The sequence below is a fragment of the Kogia breviceps genome, chromosome 10 (assembly GCF_026419965.1).
Source record: "Kogia breviceps isolate mKogBre1 chromosome 10, mKogBre1 haplotype 1, whole genome shotgun sequence".
Lineage (NCBI taxonomy): Eukaryota > Metazoa > Chordata > Mammalia > Artiodactyla > Physeteridae > Kogia > Kogia breviceps.
Genome location: NC_081319.1, coordinates 70,518,390 through 70,537,572, shown reverse-complemented (window position 1 = coordinate 70,537,572; position 19,183 = coordinate 70,518,390). Strand labels below are relative to the sequence as shown.

The following is a 19,183-nucleotide window of genomic DNA, read 5'->3' as shown; positions in this document are numbered from 1 at the left end:
GTAATCATGACAGTAACTCATTTTATACACAATGAGATTAAGACTCCGAGGGGATATGTAATGTTCCAGCATCACATAACCATTGAGCAGTGGTACCAGAAGTGGGGCCTAGGTCTTCCTGATCTTGAAGGTCTTGCTTTTCGCATTACACTGCCTCTACAGGAGCAAACTCACAGCATATCTCCACCCTTTATTTCTTCCCGCCAGATTGGTACAGCTCTAAGATGGCCCTAGGTGACAGAATTTATAGAAATAAGTTATGTTAATGGTGGTATAGAGTGAAAGCATTTGCAACTTTGTCCCAGCTGGTCTTGCATGTGCATCCTGCTTGGTCACAAGAGCAGTCTGTTGGGGAGGGTTTGAATGAGCCCATGCAAGATCATCTCCATTCATGGAAAATGCCCAAAGTGGATGACCTACTGATGTATTAGTTTCATTATCATTGTATAAAAGGAGCAGCATAGTATTAAAAACCAGTACCTAGGGGAAATGTGAGTACATATTCAAAGGCACAGGTGAAAGATTAAATTGATCCCTCATTGTTCATAATCACTGTTGGCCCCTTGAGAGAGGGAAAGGTACAGGACCACCTCTAAAAGAGCTCTCTGTTCAGTGAGGAGGGGACGTGGGACTCGAGGAGAACATAAGGAATGGTGCAGGGAGAAGAAAACATACATATCTTGGGGGAAGACGGGGAGCATGTGCAGGAAATTTCCAAGAAGTTTTGTTTGGGTTTGCAGACCATTTATTTTCTTTTCATCATAAATTGTCTGTTGTCTCTAAAAAAAAAATGGAAAAGAGAAAGAACTGCAGAAAACCCTACTTCCCTGATTATGCTATTAATGCTATTATTTTTCTAATTATGCTATTATCCTCTTAATTCTTCCAGGCATTTTTTTTTTCTATACCTGAGTTTTTGCTATTGTTTTAAACATTGTTGTAATCATTTCCTTAGGTTTTCTGAGCTGACTGCTTGACATGTGCCATGGGTTTAATGAGTCCTTAAGTTCCAGAGTGAGGGTTTGTTTTTTTTCTTTTTGGCCACGCCACGTGGCTTTCGGGATCTTAGTTCCCCGACTAGGATTTGAACCCAGGCCCTTGGCAGTGAAAGCGCCGAGTCTTAACCACTGGATCGCCAGGGAATTCCCACAGTGAGGGGTTAAAATTAGATTGATTTGTTCAACTAGGGAGCCAGAGCTGTTCAGATGTGGAGATATTTGAGGCTGTTTCCAGCACTGACTTCACTGTGTGTAATATATCCATTTTGGAATATTGAAAAGCATTTTCTTCTGCTTTGTTACTGCTAGTTGCTTATATAAAAATTGCAGTACTTTTCCAGTTTAAATATTACTTCCTATAACACATGAAAGCATTAGCTTGGCATTTTGAACTTTTGGCATTTCTTTATAACTTTTAGGTGCGGCTTGTTCAGAAGAAAGATACAGGGCATGTGTATGCAATGAAAATACTCCGTAAAGCAGATATGCTTGAAAAAGAACAGGTAAAAGCACAATTGAAGCAGCGATTTTAGTCAGCTTATGAATTTTTGTCTCCTAGAACTGTTCTTTTTGCTTAATTGAAGTGTATATTCCTATTTTAGTTTTCTTTAGCCCTGTCATGTATGAATATACATGTAATATTACTTTTCTTTCTTCCCATAAGGAGTTACATATATTTTAAAAGTACAAATAATGCCTATACATTATGTGCAGACTTTTAAAAGTTGAAAACCTACTAGAGAAATATCTGATATTTGTGTCCCCCAGTTGATCACAAGCTGTCCTTGTCATCAGGAGCCTTTTTTTGAGGTCTTTCTTACTGTGGTAGCATGTTCCTTACTGAATGCTGAGAGATAGAAGTTATATATACACCTTGGAACTGAGGCTTAGGAATTAGAATTTAGAATTTGCGATCTAAAATGTGTCTTACCATGCTTCATTCTGTACATGCAAACCAAAGTTGGGTCTTCGCAGTGGCTCATCACTACCTAAGACCAGTCTTCTTTTGGAATGCATTTGAAAAAATATAATGCAAACGACAGAGCAATGCAGCTTCTCCTTTAATGATTAAGAATACTTTCTAAAACCTCAAACCTACTTTGCAAATAGATTTATAAGATGCATTAAGTACTTCATGTAGAATAACTAAGATTTTAAATATTGGACAATACATTAAAAATGAGAATGCAGACTTTCTATAAATCTAGTTTAATTTAGCAGGTTGCTTAAGAACAGATTGTAATGGGTGACACCTGCAAATATCCTGTAGAATACCAGTTGCTACAGGAGGGCAGAGAGATCCCATGGAAAGGACAGCTCTGGATACAGAGCCTAAGAGCTGGGATGGAGGCCAGCCCCACACCCAGTCCTTCCTGCTGCTCGAGAGGAGGTATAATCACCAAGGCTTCTCTGCCCTTCATTAAAAGCCAGCTCAAAATTTGGGATTTTAATTTTCTCTTTAATTTTCCAATATTACCCAGAAGCTTTAGCCTCCCAGGAATTTTGATCAAGAGTATCAAATACCCTGGCAGTATATCTTCAGACAATATAGTTTATGCTAACACCAACCTTATTCAAAATGCACACTAGCCCTATTAATATATATCTAAAAATTAGTGTGTGATATGGGTATAGGCATTGAAAGAGTTTCAGTTAATCTTGAAAAGGAAAATGTAAGGCTGTATTGATTAGTCAGTATATTTTGTATTTCACAAGTAAATTCTATTTTTACAAGATATATTTCCTATAGTTTTAAGCAAGACTCAAAATCGTCCTTTATCAAATGATTAGCATTCAGAGTAAAATCGTAAAGAGAAGTACACATCATGAGTTTGACTTATTAATCCTTCATATGTGCCAGAGGTAACAGAAGTGGTAACAGGATGATCCAAACATATTGTGTAAAAACATTTGCTCAAGTACTGTACCTTCTTCAAAATCAGTTTCTAAAAATTTTCTACATGAAAATAAAGGACATGTCCTGTTAAAAATTTTAATGTTTAAAATTAAGATTTTAAAATTAGTAGCTCACCTTGCTGATGGACTCAGCTCTTCAAGTTTGATCTCAGTGTGGTCCAATTAAAGTTTCTGGCCACAGACTCTACCTGGGTCAGCCGTCTTGAGGAAGCATGCAGCAGCTTTGTGGGGCAAATCCATCACTTCTGGGTGGCGCTGACAAAGTATAGATTTAGAGCCTAACTTTTTGTAGGTATAGGTGGCTTATCCAGAGGAAAACTTTTTGCTTGCTATTACAAAACTGAGCAGGAATTACAGCTACCCACTAAGAGTTCCAGTTGTTATTCTGTCCCACAAGATGGACATTTCTGCTACCTGGAAAATAAATTTGAAAGGATAAAAGACTAGCATGTAGCTAGTCTCTTCATGTTTCTCTTCCAGTGCAAAAGGAAAACCTCCAGTTGTGATGCCAGTATAGTGTTAGGATGGAACCAAAGACTGACTTTCATCTCTGCTTTCCTAGTGCCCAGGGTAGCAGCTAGCGTGTGATTCCCCCACCCCATTCAATATTTATGGAACAGGGGAAAGGGAACCTCTGGACAGGGGAAAGGGAACCTCTGGTGTGAATTGCACCTCTGGCTCTTCCCTCCCCTCCCCTAAAATCACCTGACTCCACCCCTAGATATTGAGGTTCTTAGCTGCTGTCTCAGCCCGAGGAGAGAAGGGCAAGGTGTGGTCACAGTACCTATAGCTTTCCGTGTGACAAACTGAGAATGTTGCAGTCACCATCCTGCCCTCTAAGGCGAGTGACAAGTGGCAGTGGTAGTGTCTGTTCTTTTCCGTACATCCCTGCAGTAGCTAGAGGCTTTAACAAGAGACAAGGGAAGCAGAGGTGGGCGAATGCTACCGTGTATGGTCTTCGTGTAGTAATTGACTGGGTCACAGCCCGAGCTGCATTTTAGCAAGTGGCATGAGCATTTCCTCAAAGCATTACTTGGCTTCTTCATGATTCTTTTTTTTTTTTTTTTTTTTTTTTTTTTTTGCGTTACGCGGGCCTCTCACTGTTGTGGCCTCTCCCATTGCGGAACACAGGCTCTGGACGCGCAGGCTCAGCAGCCATGGCTCATGGGCCTACCCGCTCCGCAGCATGTGGGATCTTCCCGGACCGGGGCACGAACCCACGTCCCCTGCATCGGCAGGCGGACTCTCAACCACTGCGCCACCAGGGAAGCCCATTCTTCATGATTTTATAGCACTGTTCCTTATCACCCTTATCTTCTTCCATTTTTTCCCACCCTCATACCATAAGTAGAGATGTAAAAATGTAAATTTTCTAAGACAGTGGTCCCCAACCTTTTTGGCACCAGGGACTGGTTTCGTGGCAGACAGTTTTTCCATGGACTGACGCGGGGAGGTGGGATGGTTCAGGTGGTAATGCAAGCGATGGGGAGTGATGGGGAGCCGCAGATGAAGCTTCGCTTGCTTGCCTATTGCTGTGTGGCCCGGTTCCTAACAGGCTGCAGACTGGTACTGGGGACCCCAGTTTTAAGACATTGAATTTATTTTAAAATTTCCTAAAGAACAATTTTAGTAGAAACTGAAAACTCAAATGCTTTTAGGCCTGTGGGAGTTAGCATGGAAGAATGAGGCAGGTTAGGTGTAAGACAGGAGAGAGGGCTGGGATCTGTGTCTTTGGTAAAGACATCCCAGTAAAACAAACAAGCATACAGCACATTGTCTCAAAACAAAAACCATGGGCTGAGTTTGCCAATAGAAGTGCCGGTTTGTGAACTTGGTATATCTTTACCTCTCTCTGAACATATTCTAGGAGGTCCAGCCCTGGAATATACGTTAAGGTCAAAACCTCTATTCAAGGCTTGGACTGTGTCTTAATAAATTTAGACCTGATTCAACCCAGTTTTGCATCTTATGACGCTTATATAAGAGGAGAGGGGGTGCGACTTGATAATATGCAGCAGTGTTTTGATTACTATTACATACTTAAAGTAGGTAAGGTAAACTTGATAATAATAAATTAATGAAGTAATTCTCCCAAACCTTTGGCAACTTGGTCTTCCTAGCTAGAGATTTCAGTAAAAATAGAAAACGGCAAGGTCATAAATTTGAATCTACAACTTTTCTTAAGTGTTCTTATATTTAAGTTCAGTAGGAACTGATTGAGCACATCCTGTGTGCACAGCAGTGAACTGAATGCTGTGGCATCAGAGTATTCTGGAATTGTCAACCAGGTCATTGTCTTTGCAGATGTCATTGAAGACCTGAGGGAGGATGTGTTTAGAGTCTCATCTTGGGGACTTCTTTCTATCAAAAAGCATTATTAGAACAAAAAGATATGCAAAAGGATGGTAATTTTAACTAATCAAAGGTTCCATTTATAGCAGTGTTAAAGTTTCCCTTTGCATTCAAGCCATTGATTTTGCCATTTTTTAAGCCTTTCATCTCTCAAGTTTTCATCACTGAATACCTTCAAGTCAAATGTTGTCAATTTTGAGTTAGTAGGTTTGCCTAAGCATAAATTAGATCTTTTGTATCATCACAGTTTAATACTCAAAACAGTATTTAAATTGTTTAAACAAATATACAGTCTAATAAAGCAGAGCAAGGCTTGTCATTAATCAAATGCGTGTACCTCCAGGTTGGCCACATTCGTGCGGAGCGTGACATTCTAGTGGAGGCAGACAGTTTGTGGGTTGTGAAAATGTTCTATAGTTTTCAGGATAAGCTAAACCTCTACCTAATCATGGAGTTCCTGCCCGGAGGTAATTACTTGACGATGAAAGGTCATTTTTCCTTTTTGTTTTGTGGTTTCTCTATCACATCAATAAACCCTCCTTTGTACTTTTAATTGTGCTCACAAAGTTGCTTTCTGTATCTTTTTAGGTCTGTAAGGAGGTCAGTAACCTGTCTGTGCTGGGGTGCCTTTCTACAGCTTTAGGGCCATAAAAGTAACCTCCTTCATTCTCATGATTTCAGATGGATATTTCTTTCTTATCTTTTCCTTTCTAAATATATAGGAATACTAGGGGCTTTGCCTGCCCTCCTGTCAGTCAAATCATGTATAATTAGTTACCCAAGTGACAGAATTGAAGCTATTACATTCTTTGCTTCAACTTTTTTTCTATAACTTATAAGAAGTGAATTTCTCATTACCTATATTAGTAGCCACAATCAGTTTCTCATTTCTGAGATTTCAAGTTTTATGTAATTCGGCATGTGCATCTTCTGAGACAGCTCCAAAGTACACACAGAACAGAGGAACACAGTCTGTTTCCCGGTGAGCAGACAAACTGTGAATACACTGGTAGGAAAGAAAGAAAACTTTCTTTTTTGCTTCTGTAGCAAAACTAATATAATTGTGGTGTAATATTTGATCTTGTGACAACCTTTAGTTTAGATTTAGGGTCATCAATAATTTTTTATTAACAACTGATGAAAGCTAGAAAAGAACCTATCTGATAGAATGAGGAGAAACTTTTTAACATTTAGATGCCAGTCCTTAAATGGGAGTAAGAACCAGTTCAGTAACCAGCCAGCCCCTTGACACGTGTCTCCTCAAACCTTACCTGCACCATCTTCCATAGCCTCTCTTGTCTCCTGGACCCTGCCCTTTGCACCTGGTGGAGCTGGCCTGCAGAGCCATAGACCACCTGGCCTAAGAGCTCTGATCATCTGGGCAAGCCCACACAGGTGGGGCCACAGCGCTAAGACCTCACAGATAACTTAGAGCCAGCCTGAGTCTCTGATGTGCCTCCAGATTGAATGCGTGGCTGCCAGGAGTGATAAGGCAATCATGTTTTTCAAGTTTGGGGGCAAAAAGGAGCATTTTAATAAATGGCTTAATTTTTGCCCACAGGTAAAATATCCACTTTTCTCCAAGAATACAAAAATTCCCTCAAAGTTATAAATTAAATTTAAAAAGCAGCGTGGCGCTCTATTAAAATCAGAGGTTTCTATCTCTTTCCCCTGTTTTCTAATATAAATGTCTTCCTATGCGATCTAAACTGAATCTTTCCTGTTTCTTTTAGCTTTAAACTGCTTTTTCATATTTCCTTTGCTTTGCTTTTGTCTGACTGTTGAGTTAGGATCAGAATCTTTTTTCACCATTTTATGTTGTTGGTGTTAAGCAGAAATAATTAAATTTTGACTTTGCAGAAAACTAAGGTTACCTTTTAACTGCTAAGATACTGATGTTGTGTTGTAAAAGCTGTATAAAGCATTTTGGTGTATATTTAAGTACCTACAATAAAACACTGAAGAGAAATCCCAACTGATCTAGGGAGGTGTTATCCGTGTACTTTGGGGAGGCAGCTATTATACATCCTAGTCTGTAGCATTTTCAGTTTATATTTAGCTTTTGTTGACTAACACTTTGCTACCTAAATCCCACCTTTTTATTTATGTTCTAGTGTTTTGTGAATAAACATTGGAGAGCTTGTTCTCAGCCTCCCAGAATTTTTACGTTTTTGTTGTTTGGCATTTCAGCCTCTCTGATAATGGCAGTAACAGCCTATGTGGAAATGCCATTTGGTTCTAGGTAGAGAGAAGTTTGTGCAAAGTGAAAAGTAAAGTAGCTTTTCCCCCAGTCCAAAAAATTACCTTAAGCAAATTTATTTATCTGTCTACTTATTTATTTATTTTAGTGTGAGAGAAATTTCCTTTCTCTCTCCAAAGTAAAAGGGAAATCTCAGCTTAGGGGTCAGCATCAGTTAGCTTAGGTGAAAGTGTTTTGTAATCCCTGGCTGTGAATTTTACCTTTTAAGTGTTAGAAACTGCTTACCATTTCTGCTCATATTGGGCATTTCTGCCCATAGTGGGTAATCTCTGGGACAGAGCAGAGGCCTGTTTAGCACCACCTTACGTTGGCAGATAGGGGAGACATATTGAAAACTGGCATTTATTTGTTTGTGGTTTTTTTTTTGTGTGTGTGTGTGTGTGTACTTTGTATCTTCTTGTTTCCAGGGGACATGATGACCCTGCTGATGAAGAAAGACACACTGACAGAAGAGGAGACTCAGTTTTATGCAGCAGAGACGGTATTAGCCATAGACTCCATCCACCAACTCGGATTCATCCACAGAGACATCAAACCAGACAATCTTCTCCTGGACAGCAAGGTACTGTGGGGAGTAGCAGCAGCCTGACCAGCGTGTCTTTACCTGTCTGAGCAGCCTCTGCTAAACCTGTGTGCCTTGCGGTAATCACAGTAGGGGAGCTGTGAGCTACCTGGTACATTTTTTTCTTTTTCTTACAGGTTAGTTTGCTGTTACTTTCTCTGAAAGGCTTATGAATTCCATAATTTGACTTAATGTTCCTCGTAAAGATAAAGAACACTTTGGAAAATGATGAAGAATAAAATTGATTTAAGTTATTTTGTATTAAAGCCAAAGATAGTCATCTTCTCTTAGCATATAATTAACTATACTAATGCATCTCCTATCGAGAACCCTTTTGTTGGGCAACCTCATCTGTGGAGGATCCCAGCCAAGAACCAGGAAGTAAGGCGACAGCAACAATAATCTGCCACAAAGTTCAGGTTCCAAATCCTGCGCCCTCTGCTTAAGGCAGAGTCCTGCTCAGTCCCTGTGATGGCCTCTTTGTAGTCATCTTTAGACATGCAAATGAGGTTAGTTGCCTGATTCTTAAACTCACGGCAAATCAGAAGAGAATCCCTGTGCTGCTAAATTGTTGGATGCTCCTTGGGAAGTTCCTCCACTGTCTGGACCTCACTTATCTATAAAGTGAATATATTGATCCAGAGAAGCTCCAAAGTCCCTTCCAGCTCTAAAATTCTAGGTCGTTGTGTTCTGGTACATAGAATGGTTGTCTAGACTGAATGTTTCTTTTAAGTAGGAAAGTAAATTTAATTCCTAGGGTATTTTTCTTTCTTACTGTCTTTTGATAACAGTCTTTGAAAAATATGAAGTTTTGGTCTACTTTCTTTGAAAACCTTAATCTTTCTGTTTCAAGAGGGTAGGAGGTTTGTCAGGTAATTTCTTCTAATTAATAGTTTTTTTCTTTATTTTAAGAATAATGTATATAAGTAGTGGAAAATTTGAACAATACAGAGAGCTATAAAGAAGAAAAATACCTATAATGTTATCATTGAAAGATCACCACTATTTTAGTAAAATAGCTTCAGTACCTTTTCTGTTTGTGTCAGTTTATGTACAGTTAGCATCATAAAAGTAAATAGCTTGGTATTCTGCTTTTAAAATGTTAATGTATATGAAATTATTTTTCTGTCCTTAAGTTTAGATATATATATATATTTTTTAAACTATGCCTGATAGAAGGGTTTTCTTTTTTTAAAAAAATTAATTTAATTTTGGCTTCCTTGGGTCTTCATTGCTGCATGCGAGCTTTCTCTAGTTGCAGTGCGTGGGGGCTACTATCAGTTGCGGTGCACGGGCTTCACATTGTGGTGGCTTCTCTTGTTGCGGAGCACGGGCTCTAGGTGCACGGGCTTCAGTAGTTGCAGCATGTGGGCTCAGTAGTTGTGGCTCTCGGGCTTAGTTGCTCCACCGCATGTGGGATCTTCCCAGACTGAACGGATCAAACCCGTTTCCCCTGTATTGGCAGGTGGATTCTTAACCACTGCGCCACCAGGGAAGTCCCAGATATATTTTTAATAAAGCAGTAGCCCTACTTTGTGTGGTCTTGGGTTCAGATGCCTTGGTCCTGTACCCCAGGGGCCTTAGTTCTCGCTTAGTTGTAGGCCGTAGTTGTGTTCAAGGTCAGCAAACATACTGAAGGCCAAGAGCTTGGGGACTCAGTCTAGCTGAGGTGGATTTGGGCACCCTGTTTGGTGCAGACATGCTCTCTACAATATGCTAGCCCAGACTTGTGGAGGAGAGCTCATATATGTGTTTAGCCATATAGATTATAGAAGTGAAAATGTAGACATTTTGAGTTCCTGCTGTATACTCAAAAGAGCTACAGAATTCCCTGAAAATTTAGGTTTGAATAGCATTTGCTCCAGGCACTGCTTCTTTTTAAAAAAAAAAAATTTATTTATTTTTGACTGCGTTGGGTCTTCGTTGCTGTGCGCAGGCTTTCTCTAGTTGTGGCGAGTGGGGGCTACTCTTTGTTGCGGTGCGCGGGCTTCTCATTGTGGTGGCTTCTCTTATTGTGGAGCATGGGCTCTAGGGCGCATGGGCTTCAGTACATGTGCATGGGCTCAGTAGCTGTGGCTTGCGGGCTCTAGAGCTCAGGCTCAGTAGTTGTGGCACACGGGCTTAGTAGCTCCGCAACATGTGGGATCTTCCCGGACCAGGGCTCAAACCCATGTCCCTGGCATTGACAGGCGGATTCTTAACCACCGTGCCACCAGGGAAGCCCTGGCACTGCTTTTTAAGACACTTTTTCTTGGAGGTGTCCAGGTAAATCATGTCATTATGAGAACTGTAAAACACTTCCTTGGCTTGCATAACAGGTTATTTGCAAGTCTTAAAGGAAGATACTAGGTTAGCAGGCACGAAGCTGTCTTTTATCTTGGGTAGTTTACCAAAGACAGACAGACAGATAGACACACACACACAGCCAAACCTAATGGGATAAAAAACCTCCCAAAACCTGACCCTAAGCAAAGCTTCTGTAGTTTTGTACACTGGGAAGTTTGTATGTTAAAGACTGAAGGAAGGTGGTATCATGGAAAGACCACAGATGAGTCATTGGAGCTCAGACCTTGGCCACATCACTTTTAATCGTGTGACCTTGAGCAGTATAGATCCCTGAGCATCAAGAGTCCCTCCCTTATTTTTGGTTTTTACCTCCTTATCTACTTAAAATTTTGGTTAGTGGACATTTGGTCCTGTCTAAAGTGTTCATAAGACTTTTGGTCCATGCAAAAAGTTCCTTGCAATTTGGTCCAACCCAAAGTGTCCATGCCAAATGGTTTTGGACAGAACCAAGTATCAAGGACCTTTTGGCATGGACCAAATGCCCTGCAAGGAAAATCTCACCACCCCAAGAACACCTTCCTCTTCCTTAGGGCAAGGCATGTGCCAGGTACCAGGTTAGGAGCCTTACATGCATTAATTCTCATCATTCTTGCCAGGAAGATAATCATTATTCCTATTTTCCAGATGAGATCAGGGGGTTGGAGAGGTTAAGCAATCTGGTCTGGAGAGAGAGAGCGAGCATTGATTTCTGGCTTTGGTTCTGCCACTTCACCCCAAAGTCATTTAATGACTCTTGAGTCTGTGAAGTGTGGCTTAAGAATGAGACAGCACACTTAAAGGCATGGTGCCTGGCTCACAGGAGGTGTGAGTTTTCTTTGAAGAGAATGATAAAGTCAGAGACTTATGATTGGAATACAGTGTGGCAATATTTGTCAACAACTGTGCAATAAAGTTTATTCCCTTTGTCTTTGGAATAGTTTACTCCTTGGCATTTATTCTGATGAAATAATTCAAGTGGAGAAAAAGCTATATGAACAAAGATTTGTTTATTTACTCATCATTTAACAGCTGTTTATTAAGACCATCTTCTGTACCATGTGTGATTAGGGTTGGGAACACAGGCCCTCTCTGGCACAGGGGTGCTTTGGGAGTGGATTAAGCACCCAGTATCGGGGGATAGCGATGTACTAAGTCATTTGAATATTATGTAGACATTAAAAATGATTTTGAAGAAACACAGAAGAATATTTGATTGAGTTAGTTTAAGAAGTAAAATTAGATGCAGTGGATATACCCGAAACTAATATAATATTGTATGCCAACTATATTTCAATATTTTTAAAAAGCGAAAAAAAGTTAGATGCCACGGAGGGTTCAACTTGTTTTAAACTTTATATTTGGACAAAAACAAAGGTAATGTGCAAAACTGAAAATACTTTTATTTGTATAATAGGATTTGGGGTGATCTTTAAAGAATTTGTTTGCTATTATGTATTTCTCCCTGTAGTAAGAGAAAAAGCAGCATCCTTTGGCTGTGGAGATGCAATAGATACTGCACGGAGCTGGAGAAGATAATGTTCTGTTCCACATCCATGAATGTTCATCCATTCATTACCTTGTTTCCTCCCCATAGGGCCACGTGAAACTTTCTGACTTTGGCCTTTGCACAGGACTGAAAAAAGCACATAGGACAGAATTTTATAGGAATCTGAACCACAGCCTCCCCAGTGATTTCAGTAAGTGTTAACAGTGATGTTAGCCTTTTTATCCCTTAACGGGGCCAGGAAGAGCTGTTCCCCTGGTAACCAAAATATGCGGGATGGATTAGGGGATTCTCACAGTTTGAGTCTTTAGAGAGTAAAAATACCTTCCCAGGTTTGCCTGTGATTTGTTCTATATGGTGAGGCAAGATGAAGGCTACCAAATGTGTTAAAGGCAGATGTCCAAAAGAGCATTCTTTGGAGCTGTACTGAGAAGGTTACAAGGGATGAATAAGAAGCAGGCAAGCAAAAGTAGTAAAGGAAAGAGTCCTGGGAACAACTCCAGATTAGATTTATCCTTGGTGCTTCTTTCTGTCATGGCAGAAAGAAGTTTATGAGTTACTTTGACTCTATCAAACCATTGAAACTCTGTAGTAAAATTACAGTTCATCCTTGAGAAGCTTATGTCCATAGTGTATTACATATTCAGAAGTCTCTGATTATGTAACAGTTACGACTGTTGGAAATTTGATAGTAATTTTGAGAAGTTCTGAATGTTTTAGGTCCACTTTGGGACCTTTGCTTCTGATGAGACTGAATTCCCTGTGATTCTGATTAAATCCCCTGTAATTTTGCTTAAGGCCTGTCCGTGTCCTCTCTAGCCACTTGATCCACATAGAAGTGTGGCTTACAACTCTTATTGTGTGATTCTTTGAGTTAATGCTTTAGAGCCTCTGATTTGGGCTTATGAATTTGCTGGGAAATGTGTCATCCAGAGTTATTGATGTATGGGCAGAAAAGCAAGACTTGAGGGTCTCATGTGGCTTGAACCAGCGCCTAAAAAAGTAGTAAACTTTATTCCTGAACTTTGATTAGAACTTGTTTTCTCTGCTTTTAGCTTTTCAGAACATGAATTCCAAAAGGAAAGCAGAAACCTGGAAAAGAAACAGACGGCAGCTAGTAAGTAATATTTGTGGCTTCTTAAATGCTACAAACCAAGTATGAACCAGTTTAAAAGTACGCACATAAATTTGCATTTGATAAATATTTGTAGCTTCCCTATTCCTTGTTTTAAATTACCTTTATAGAGCACTGTCATTATGTTGGTAGTGCCAAAAGTTACCTTTTGAAGGAGGGCAGATAATATGAGGTTGTTTTGGTTGTGTCATTTTCAGTGGATGACCTCATTCTGACCTTTTACATTGGTGACAACCCCTTTCCTTCCTGTTTTACCTTTTCCCTATGTTTATGGTGGTAAAGGGGTTATATTTAAGACGGAGTTCTCGCAAAATGAAACTAAGTACAAATACCTACCCAGAGCTTTAAGGCTATGGTTCTCAAACTTACAAAAGTTTGATTCACTGAGTCAAATCAGTTCACCTGCCCCACCCTTTCCTACTTTATGGTGGAAAAAGGAACTTGGTGATAAAAACTGGAGAGAAATTTAAGGGAAATGCTTACTTTACTAGTATTTGAGTATATACACATAAAATTATGCCCCACAAGCTTAAAAATAAGTAACATTATTGCATTTACCTTGGTATCAATAGCATGTTAGAATTTATTTAAATAGTACAAATTCACCAGTGAAATATTGCTGTCTAGGCAAACTTCTATTCTGACTCATTGGTTCATAAAATGCAGTGCACATATCCGTGTCTAGTTATTGGAGAAATATTGACCAGATATAATAGAAATGTGTATCACTACATACTACTTAGGCTTTGCTAGAAACCCAATAGCAAATTGAAAATAGTAAAGCTAAACTATAGCAGTTGGTCATTAGAAAGCAAGAATAGCAGGGATGGAAAACTATGACTACCTTGGAATGATGATCATGCATGTGTATTAGCTAGAAATAGTGGCACTTGTGCTTGTTGGTGTAGACAGTTGTAACTTGGCAGGTTTGCCAAATACAGTGTTTTGGCCAGACTTCTTAGGAAAATAGTGAATTAGAGTTCTCTATAGTATCTTTAATAACTCATTTAGTAGGTTGCTACTAAGTACCTGTTAGTCATATGTGAAAGTGGAAGCCTTAGGATTAAGAAAGAATCAAAAGAAAGGCTTGCATTTTTTGGATTCATTTAAGGCCCATCAGTGGGCCTCAAGACCATGCTTTGAATATTATGATTTTTATGTTAAATCTGGGCTTTTGGAAATGTAGAAAATGAAATTAATCTGTGATATCTTTTTCTAACATTAACTTGGGGATACTTAGGTTTGGTATAGCTAGTCATATCATAGCCTTCTTTTCATAGCTTGTTAAGGATTAGGGAATGTCAGGTGCTTCTATTATGTCTCTCATAGAGCAGTAGATCTTAGCCTTGGCTGCATACCAGAATCACCTAGGGAACTTCAGAACTTACTGATGCTGGGTCCCACCCCAAGAGATTCTGATGCAGTTGGTTTGGGGTATATAGTCTCAGTATCTGATTTTTAAAAGGGCTCTGGGTGATTCTACTGTGCAGTGAAAGTTGAGACCCTCTATCTAAGAGACTATTTCTTAAACAGTAGCTCCTGCATTATTGGGAGACTGATAATTATCTATGTTTTGGAGGGTAACAAAAGGTAAGGAATCTTCTGTGATTAAAAAAAATTTTTTTTAAAGCAAACTAAGATTTAACCTTTGGCCACTTTAATTTTGGGGGTAATTAAGCTTACATACCTTAAATTATTCTTGTACTCTGAGAAGCTTTATGCCCTTTGACATATACTAAAGGGTCATGTCAGACTTACTAGGAACCCCTTATAGGTCTATAAGGAAGGAAATTTCCCAAGTTCCATATTTGGAGTTAAGTGTTCTTTAATAGTTAATGTTTTTTAATCGGAATAAACTTAGGTTCTCATGCTGTGGTTAAGGTTCTTGCCTTTTTACTCTATCTATAGTAGAAGTGGTCATCCTCATATGACCTCCTTTGATAACTTGAAGAAAATAAAGCTAACTTTCAGTCTTCAAAAGGTCAGTTAACCCTGTGCTTTTGACCTGTCATAAGTGATCCCATTCAGCTAGTACCAAGTGGAAGGTTCATATTAGTTAATGCTTAATATAAATTTATTGCTCTAGGTTAAGCCTAACATATGTAATTGTTCACCCTGCCTGCTACTTTTCAGTCCATTGAGAATCACTGAAAAAAAGCAGAGGCTTTAGCTTCATCTTTGGCTGATTAAATCCTATTCTAATATTTGTAGTACCAGCATGGTCCTGGGTAACTCTTAGGCCCTAGTAACTGATTAGGCAGTAGGTATGAGTTAACTTTAAGGTATTAAACCACAGAGGTAATAAAAGATGAGTTACATCTAGGCATCCAGTCTTTGTCAATTCATTTTTTTTGAGTGTAGAATTTTCAGAAGTCATTAAGTAGGAAATTAAATTGCTTTATATCCCCTAAAATCTTAAATGAAATCGTAAGTTGGAACATATCATATGTCTGAAATGACTATTAACAATGAACAAAACTCTTTTAGAGCACAGCTCTAGCTGACACTGTGAACACCCAGACAACAAAAGGAAAAAGAAGGGTATAGATTTGAGGTATTAAGAGCTTCAAGTTGGAGGACACCCCAGTATGGAAAATAGACAAAGATTTGGGAAGGGGGATCATTTGTACCTGGATCATTTGTACTTACCATGTGCTAAAGTGAGAATGGGCTCCCAAGGTGGGACTCTAGCTTCCAGGTGAGAACATTACCTTATATCACAGTTTTAAACCTGCTGTTGCCTACATTCTATAACTCCAAGATTTTTTTTTTTTTACACCTTAGTATCTTGAAGAAATTCTTTTTTTGTGGCAGTAGGTCTCTGGTTTTATAGTAGAAATCTTTGGACAAGTAAGATTTACTTAACATTCAGCTTTGCTGGAATATATTTAGTCTAAATTGAAGGGTTTCTGTAGTTTCTCAACTTTTATAATTAGAATTAAAATATTTCTGCTTCTTGGGGAAGGCCCAATCCATGTTTCAGACTCTAAAGCTTTAAAAAAAAAACACAGTTGGCATTTATGTTATTTAATATGTGTATTTAAAAGAAAACAGTATACGATTTTCCATATGGAAAAAATGAGTTCCTGCCTTACTGTATACACAAAAATAAATTGTAGATGGAAAATAAAACTTTAAAAATTTTAGAAGAAAATACTGGGCAATATATTTATGACCTCAGAGAAGGGAAGAGCTTCTTAAATAACGTACAAGAAGTACAAATTGTAAAGGAATACTTGCTGTATTTCACTACTTTAAAGGAAAAAAAACCTTCAATATATTGAAAGATATAAGCAAATGAAAAGACAAGCCACATAGTCCAACTACTTTGGAATTATAGTTCACGTGCATACCCTACAACCCAGCAGTTCTACCCCTAGTCAGATGCCATGGAGAAACTCTTGTACCTCTGAACCAGGAGGCATGTATAAGAATGTTTATTGCATTTCATAATAGCAAAAAACTGGAAATAACCCAGTGTTCCATGGATAGGAAAATGGTTACATTCTGGAATAGAATATTGTTAGCGGTAATTGAACTACAGCTACATGTGATATCATGGATCAATTTTAGAAACAAAATACTGAGAGGAAAAATCAGGTAGCAGAAGACTGCATGTAGAATATTTTTACAAAGCTCAAAAACAAAACTAAGATCTCAATTTGAGAGACACATGTGGCAAAATTACTTTTTAAAAGCAGAGGAATGGAATTCCGTCAGTCCAGTGGTTAGGATTCCACACTCCCACTGCAGGGGGCATTGGTTCAATTCCCTGGTCGGGGAACTAAGATCCTGCATGCCTCGTGGTGTGGCCAAAAAATAAAAATAAAAAAATAAAAGCAGAGGAATGATAAACAAAATTGAGCATGGGGGTTAGGAGGAGAGGCAGGAGGATGGGCTGGTGGGTACACTGTTAGCTTGAATAATATCAGTGATACATATTTTGGTTCTTCATTTGGACTCATGGGTATTCATTTTATTATGCTTCATAATTTGGTAATTTTACATTTTTTGGTATGTAACAAATAAAAAAATCGTAATAAAAATGATAAGCCTCAGTCTGGGAGAAGATATTTGCAATATATAAAACTATAAAGGATTAATGTTCTGAATCAGGATTAATGCCTTGGATTCATAAAGAATCACTATGAGGGAATTCCCTGGTGGTCCAATGATTAGGACTCCACGTTTTCACTGCCAGGGCCAGGGTTCGATCCCTGGTCGGGGAACTAAGATCCCACAAGCCGTGAGGCCAAAAAGAAAAGCTAAGAAAGAAAGAATTCCAAGGAATCAATAAGAAAAAAGATGATGCAACTGAAAAAAAGACTAATGGTCAAAGGATCTGAACAGTAATTCACAGAAAAAAAGAACTGAATGGCTAATTAACATATGATATGCACTCAACCTTACTAGAAATAAGGGAAATGCAAATTAAAATAGCAAGATCCTATTTCATGTTCATTAGATTGGTAAAAATTTAAGAGTCTGACAAAGACAAGTGTTGGTGAAAGTGGAGCACTAGGAGCTCATCCCACTGGGCATGATAAATAGATGTAACCACCTTGGAGGACAACTGGATGATGTCTGATTAAGTTGAAGATGCTCATGATGCAAGACCTGGCAATACTACCCAGTGCCCAGGACGTGTTACAAGAATGTTTATTCAGGTGTTACTTGTTATAGTGAAACATTGGAAGCAATGTAAGTGTTTATTTAGAGAAGAATGTATAAAAAACATTGTAACATTTGTATAATGGAATAGTGTACAGCAGTGAAATTGGTGAACTAGAACTACACGAATAAATCTCAAAATCATAATATGGAGTAAAAACAAGTTTTAGCACTGTAGAATAATGCAGTACAGTATGAAACCCTTTATTAAAAGTTGAAATATATAAGAAGTTACATGTCATTTATACAAATATCCATACAAGCATAGCACAGGGGTAGTTATGATTTCAGGGTAGTTATGACTTCAGTGGGGAGAGAAGGATTCTGGCTTTAATCATTTCCATAGTTTTGTTTCTTTTAAAAAGGAATGATCTGAGACAAATATCACAGATTATTAACCTCTCTTTAATATGGGTAATGTATACATGGATGTTGTATTGTCTGTGCTTTTTTTTTTTCTGTATGTTTGCAGTATTTCATAATTATTTTTTAAAAGTCCACACAGCTTTTAACTTTATAAGTTATATAATATGGAAAGCACTTAGATTAGAGCCTTCCATGTGGTAAGCCCTCAAATGCTGAGCACGGGAAGGCTTTTTGACTGTACTTCCCCTAGTATTGCAGTCCTGGTATATAAGAATAGATTACTTGAATTTAGAAAATACTCTTCTAAGAACTAGTTACATAAATGTTTCAGTTTGATAAGTAGACATTTATAAACCTTTGACCAATAGGTTATAACTTTAGCTTTTGATAATAAAGTTTCCCTTTATGATTTTCCAAATTAAAGAGGTGGAAAGAGGGATGGTTTTGAGCAAGATACTTAATTTCCAAACCGGGCTCTGCCAGTTAACTAGTTCTGAGGCCTTTGGCAAAGCCGTTTTGGGCGTCAGAGTTTTATCTGCAAAGTTGGGCTAATAAGGTCCTCTTTGCTGAGTTCTGTCATAGGCTCATAAGCATAAAAGGAGTACAGGGCCTGGCACTTACTGGGTGCTCAGTTATGGTACTAGTTGCTACGACAGATACCTTTGACCGAGTGAATGGTCTCTCACCTCACTGACAAAGCTTTATTTTCATTTTGGAAGTTCTCTGGCAAGCCAGGCTTACCATTAAGCTGTGGGGCCATCCTGCTTATTTAGTTTGTGGGTAGCTCTAGGTGATACTTGTAGCCTTTGATCTCTAGAACAGAACTCTGGGCACCCACCTTCCTGCTGGGCTTCCTGATGTGTGTACGTGTTTCAGGCCTTCTCCACAGTAGGCACTCCTGACTACATTGCTCCTGAGGTGTTCATGCAGACCGGGTACAACAAGCTCTGTGATTGGTGGTCGCTGGGGGTGATCATGTATGAAATGCTCATCGGTAAGTTGCGTGGTTTCAGAGGACTTTTTCTGTGAAGTCAGGAAAGAGTCCTATGTTGATAATAGACTGTTTCAGGTAGGGATCATCTAAGTGATGACC

The 19,183-nt window shown here is 38.8% G+C and overlaps 1 protein-coding gene across 4 annotated transcripts in view; it reads left to right on the top strand.

Annotated features, from left to right (window-relative positions):
* Nucleotides 1-19,183, top strand: part of STK38 (serine/threonine kinase 38) — a 44,433-nt gene that overhangs the window by 20,131 nt on the left and 5,119 nt on the right. For all 4 annotated transcript variants that reach the window (XR_010835075.1, XR_010835076.1, XM_059076377.2 and 1 more), the window contains exons 5-10: nucleotides 1,418-1,501; nucleotides 5,611-5,734; nucleotides 7,935-8,089; nucleotides 12,009-12,111; nucleotides 12,974-13,035; nucleotides 18,967-19,084. Coding sequence is in view for 2 of the 4 variants with exons in the window: in XM_059076377.2 (XP_058932360.1) it covers nucleotides 1,418-1,501; nucleotides 5,611-5,734; nucleotides 7,935-8,089; nucleotides 12,009-12,111; nucleotides 12,974-13,035; nucleotides 18,967-19,084 (646 nt within the window). In the remaining 2 variants the exon portion in view is untranslated. The remainder of the gene's footprint in view (nucleotides 1-1,417; nucleotides 1,502-5,610; nucleotides 5,735-7,934; nucleotides 8,090-12,008; nucleotides 12,112-12,973; nucleotides 13,036-18,966; nucleotides 19,085-19,183) is intronic.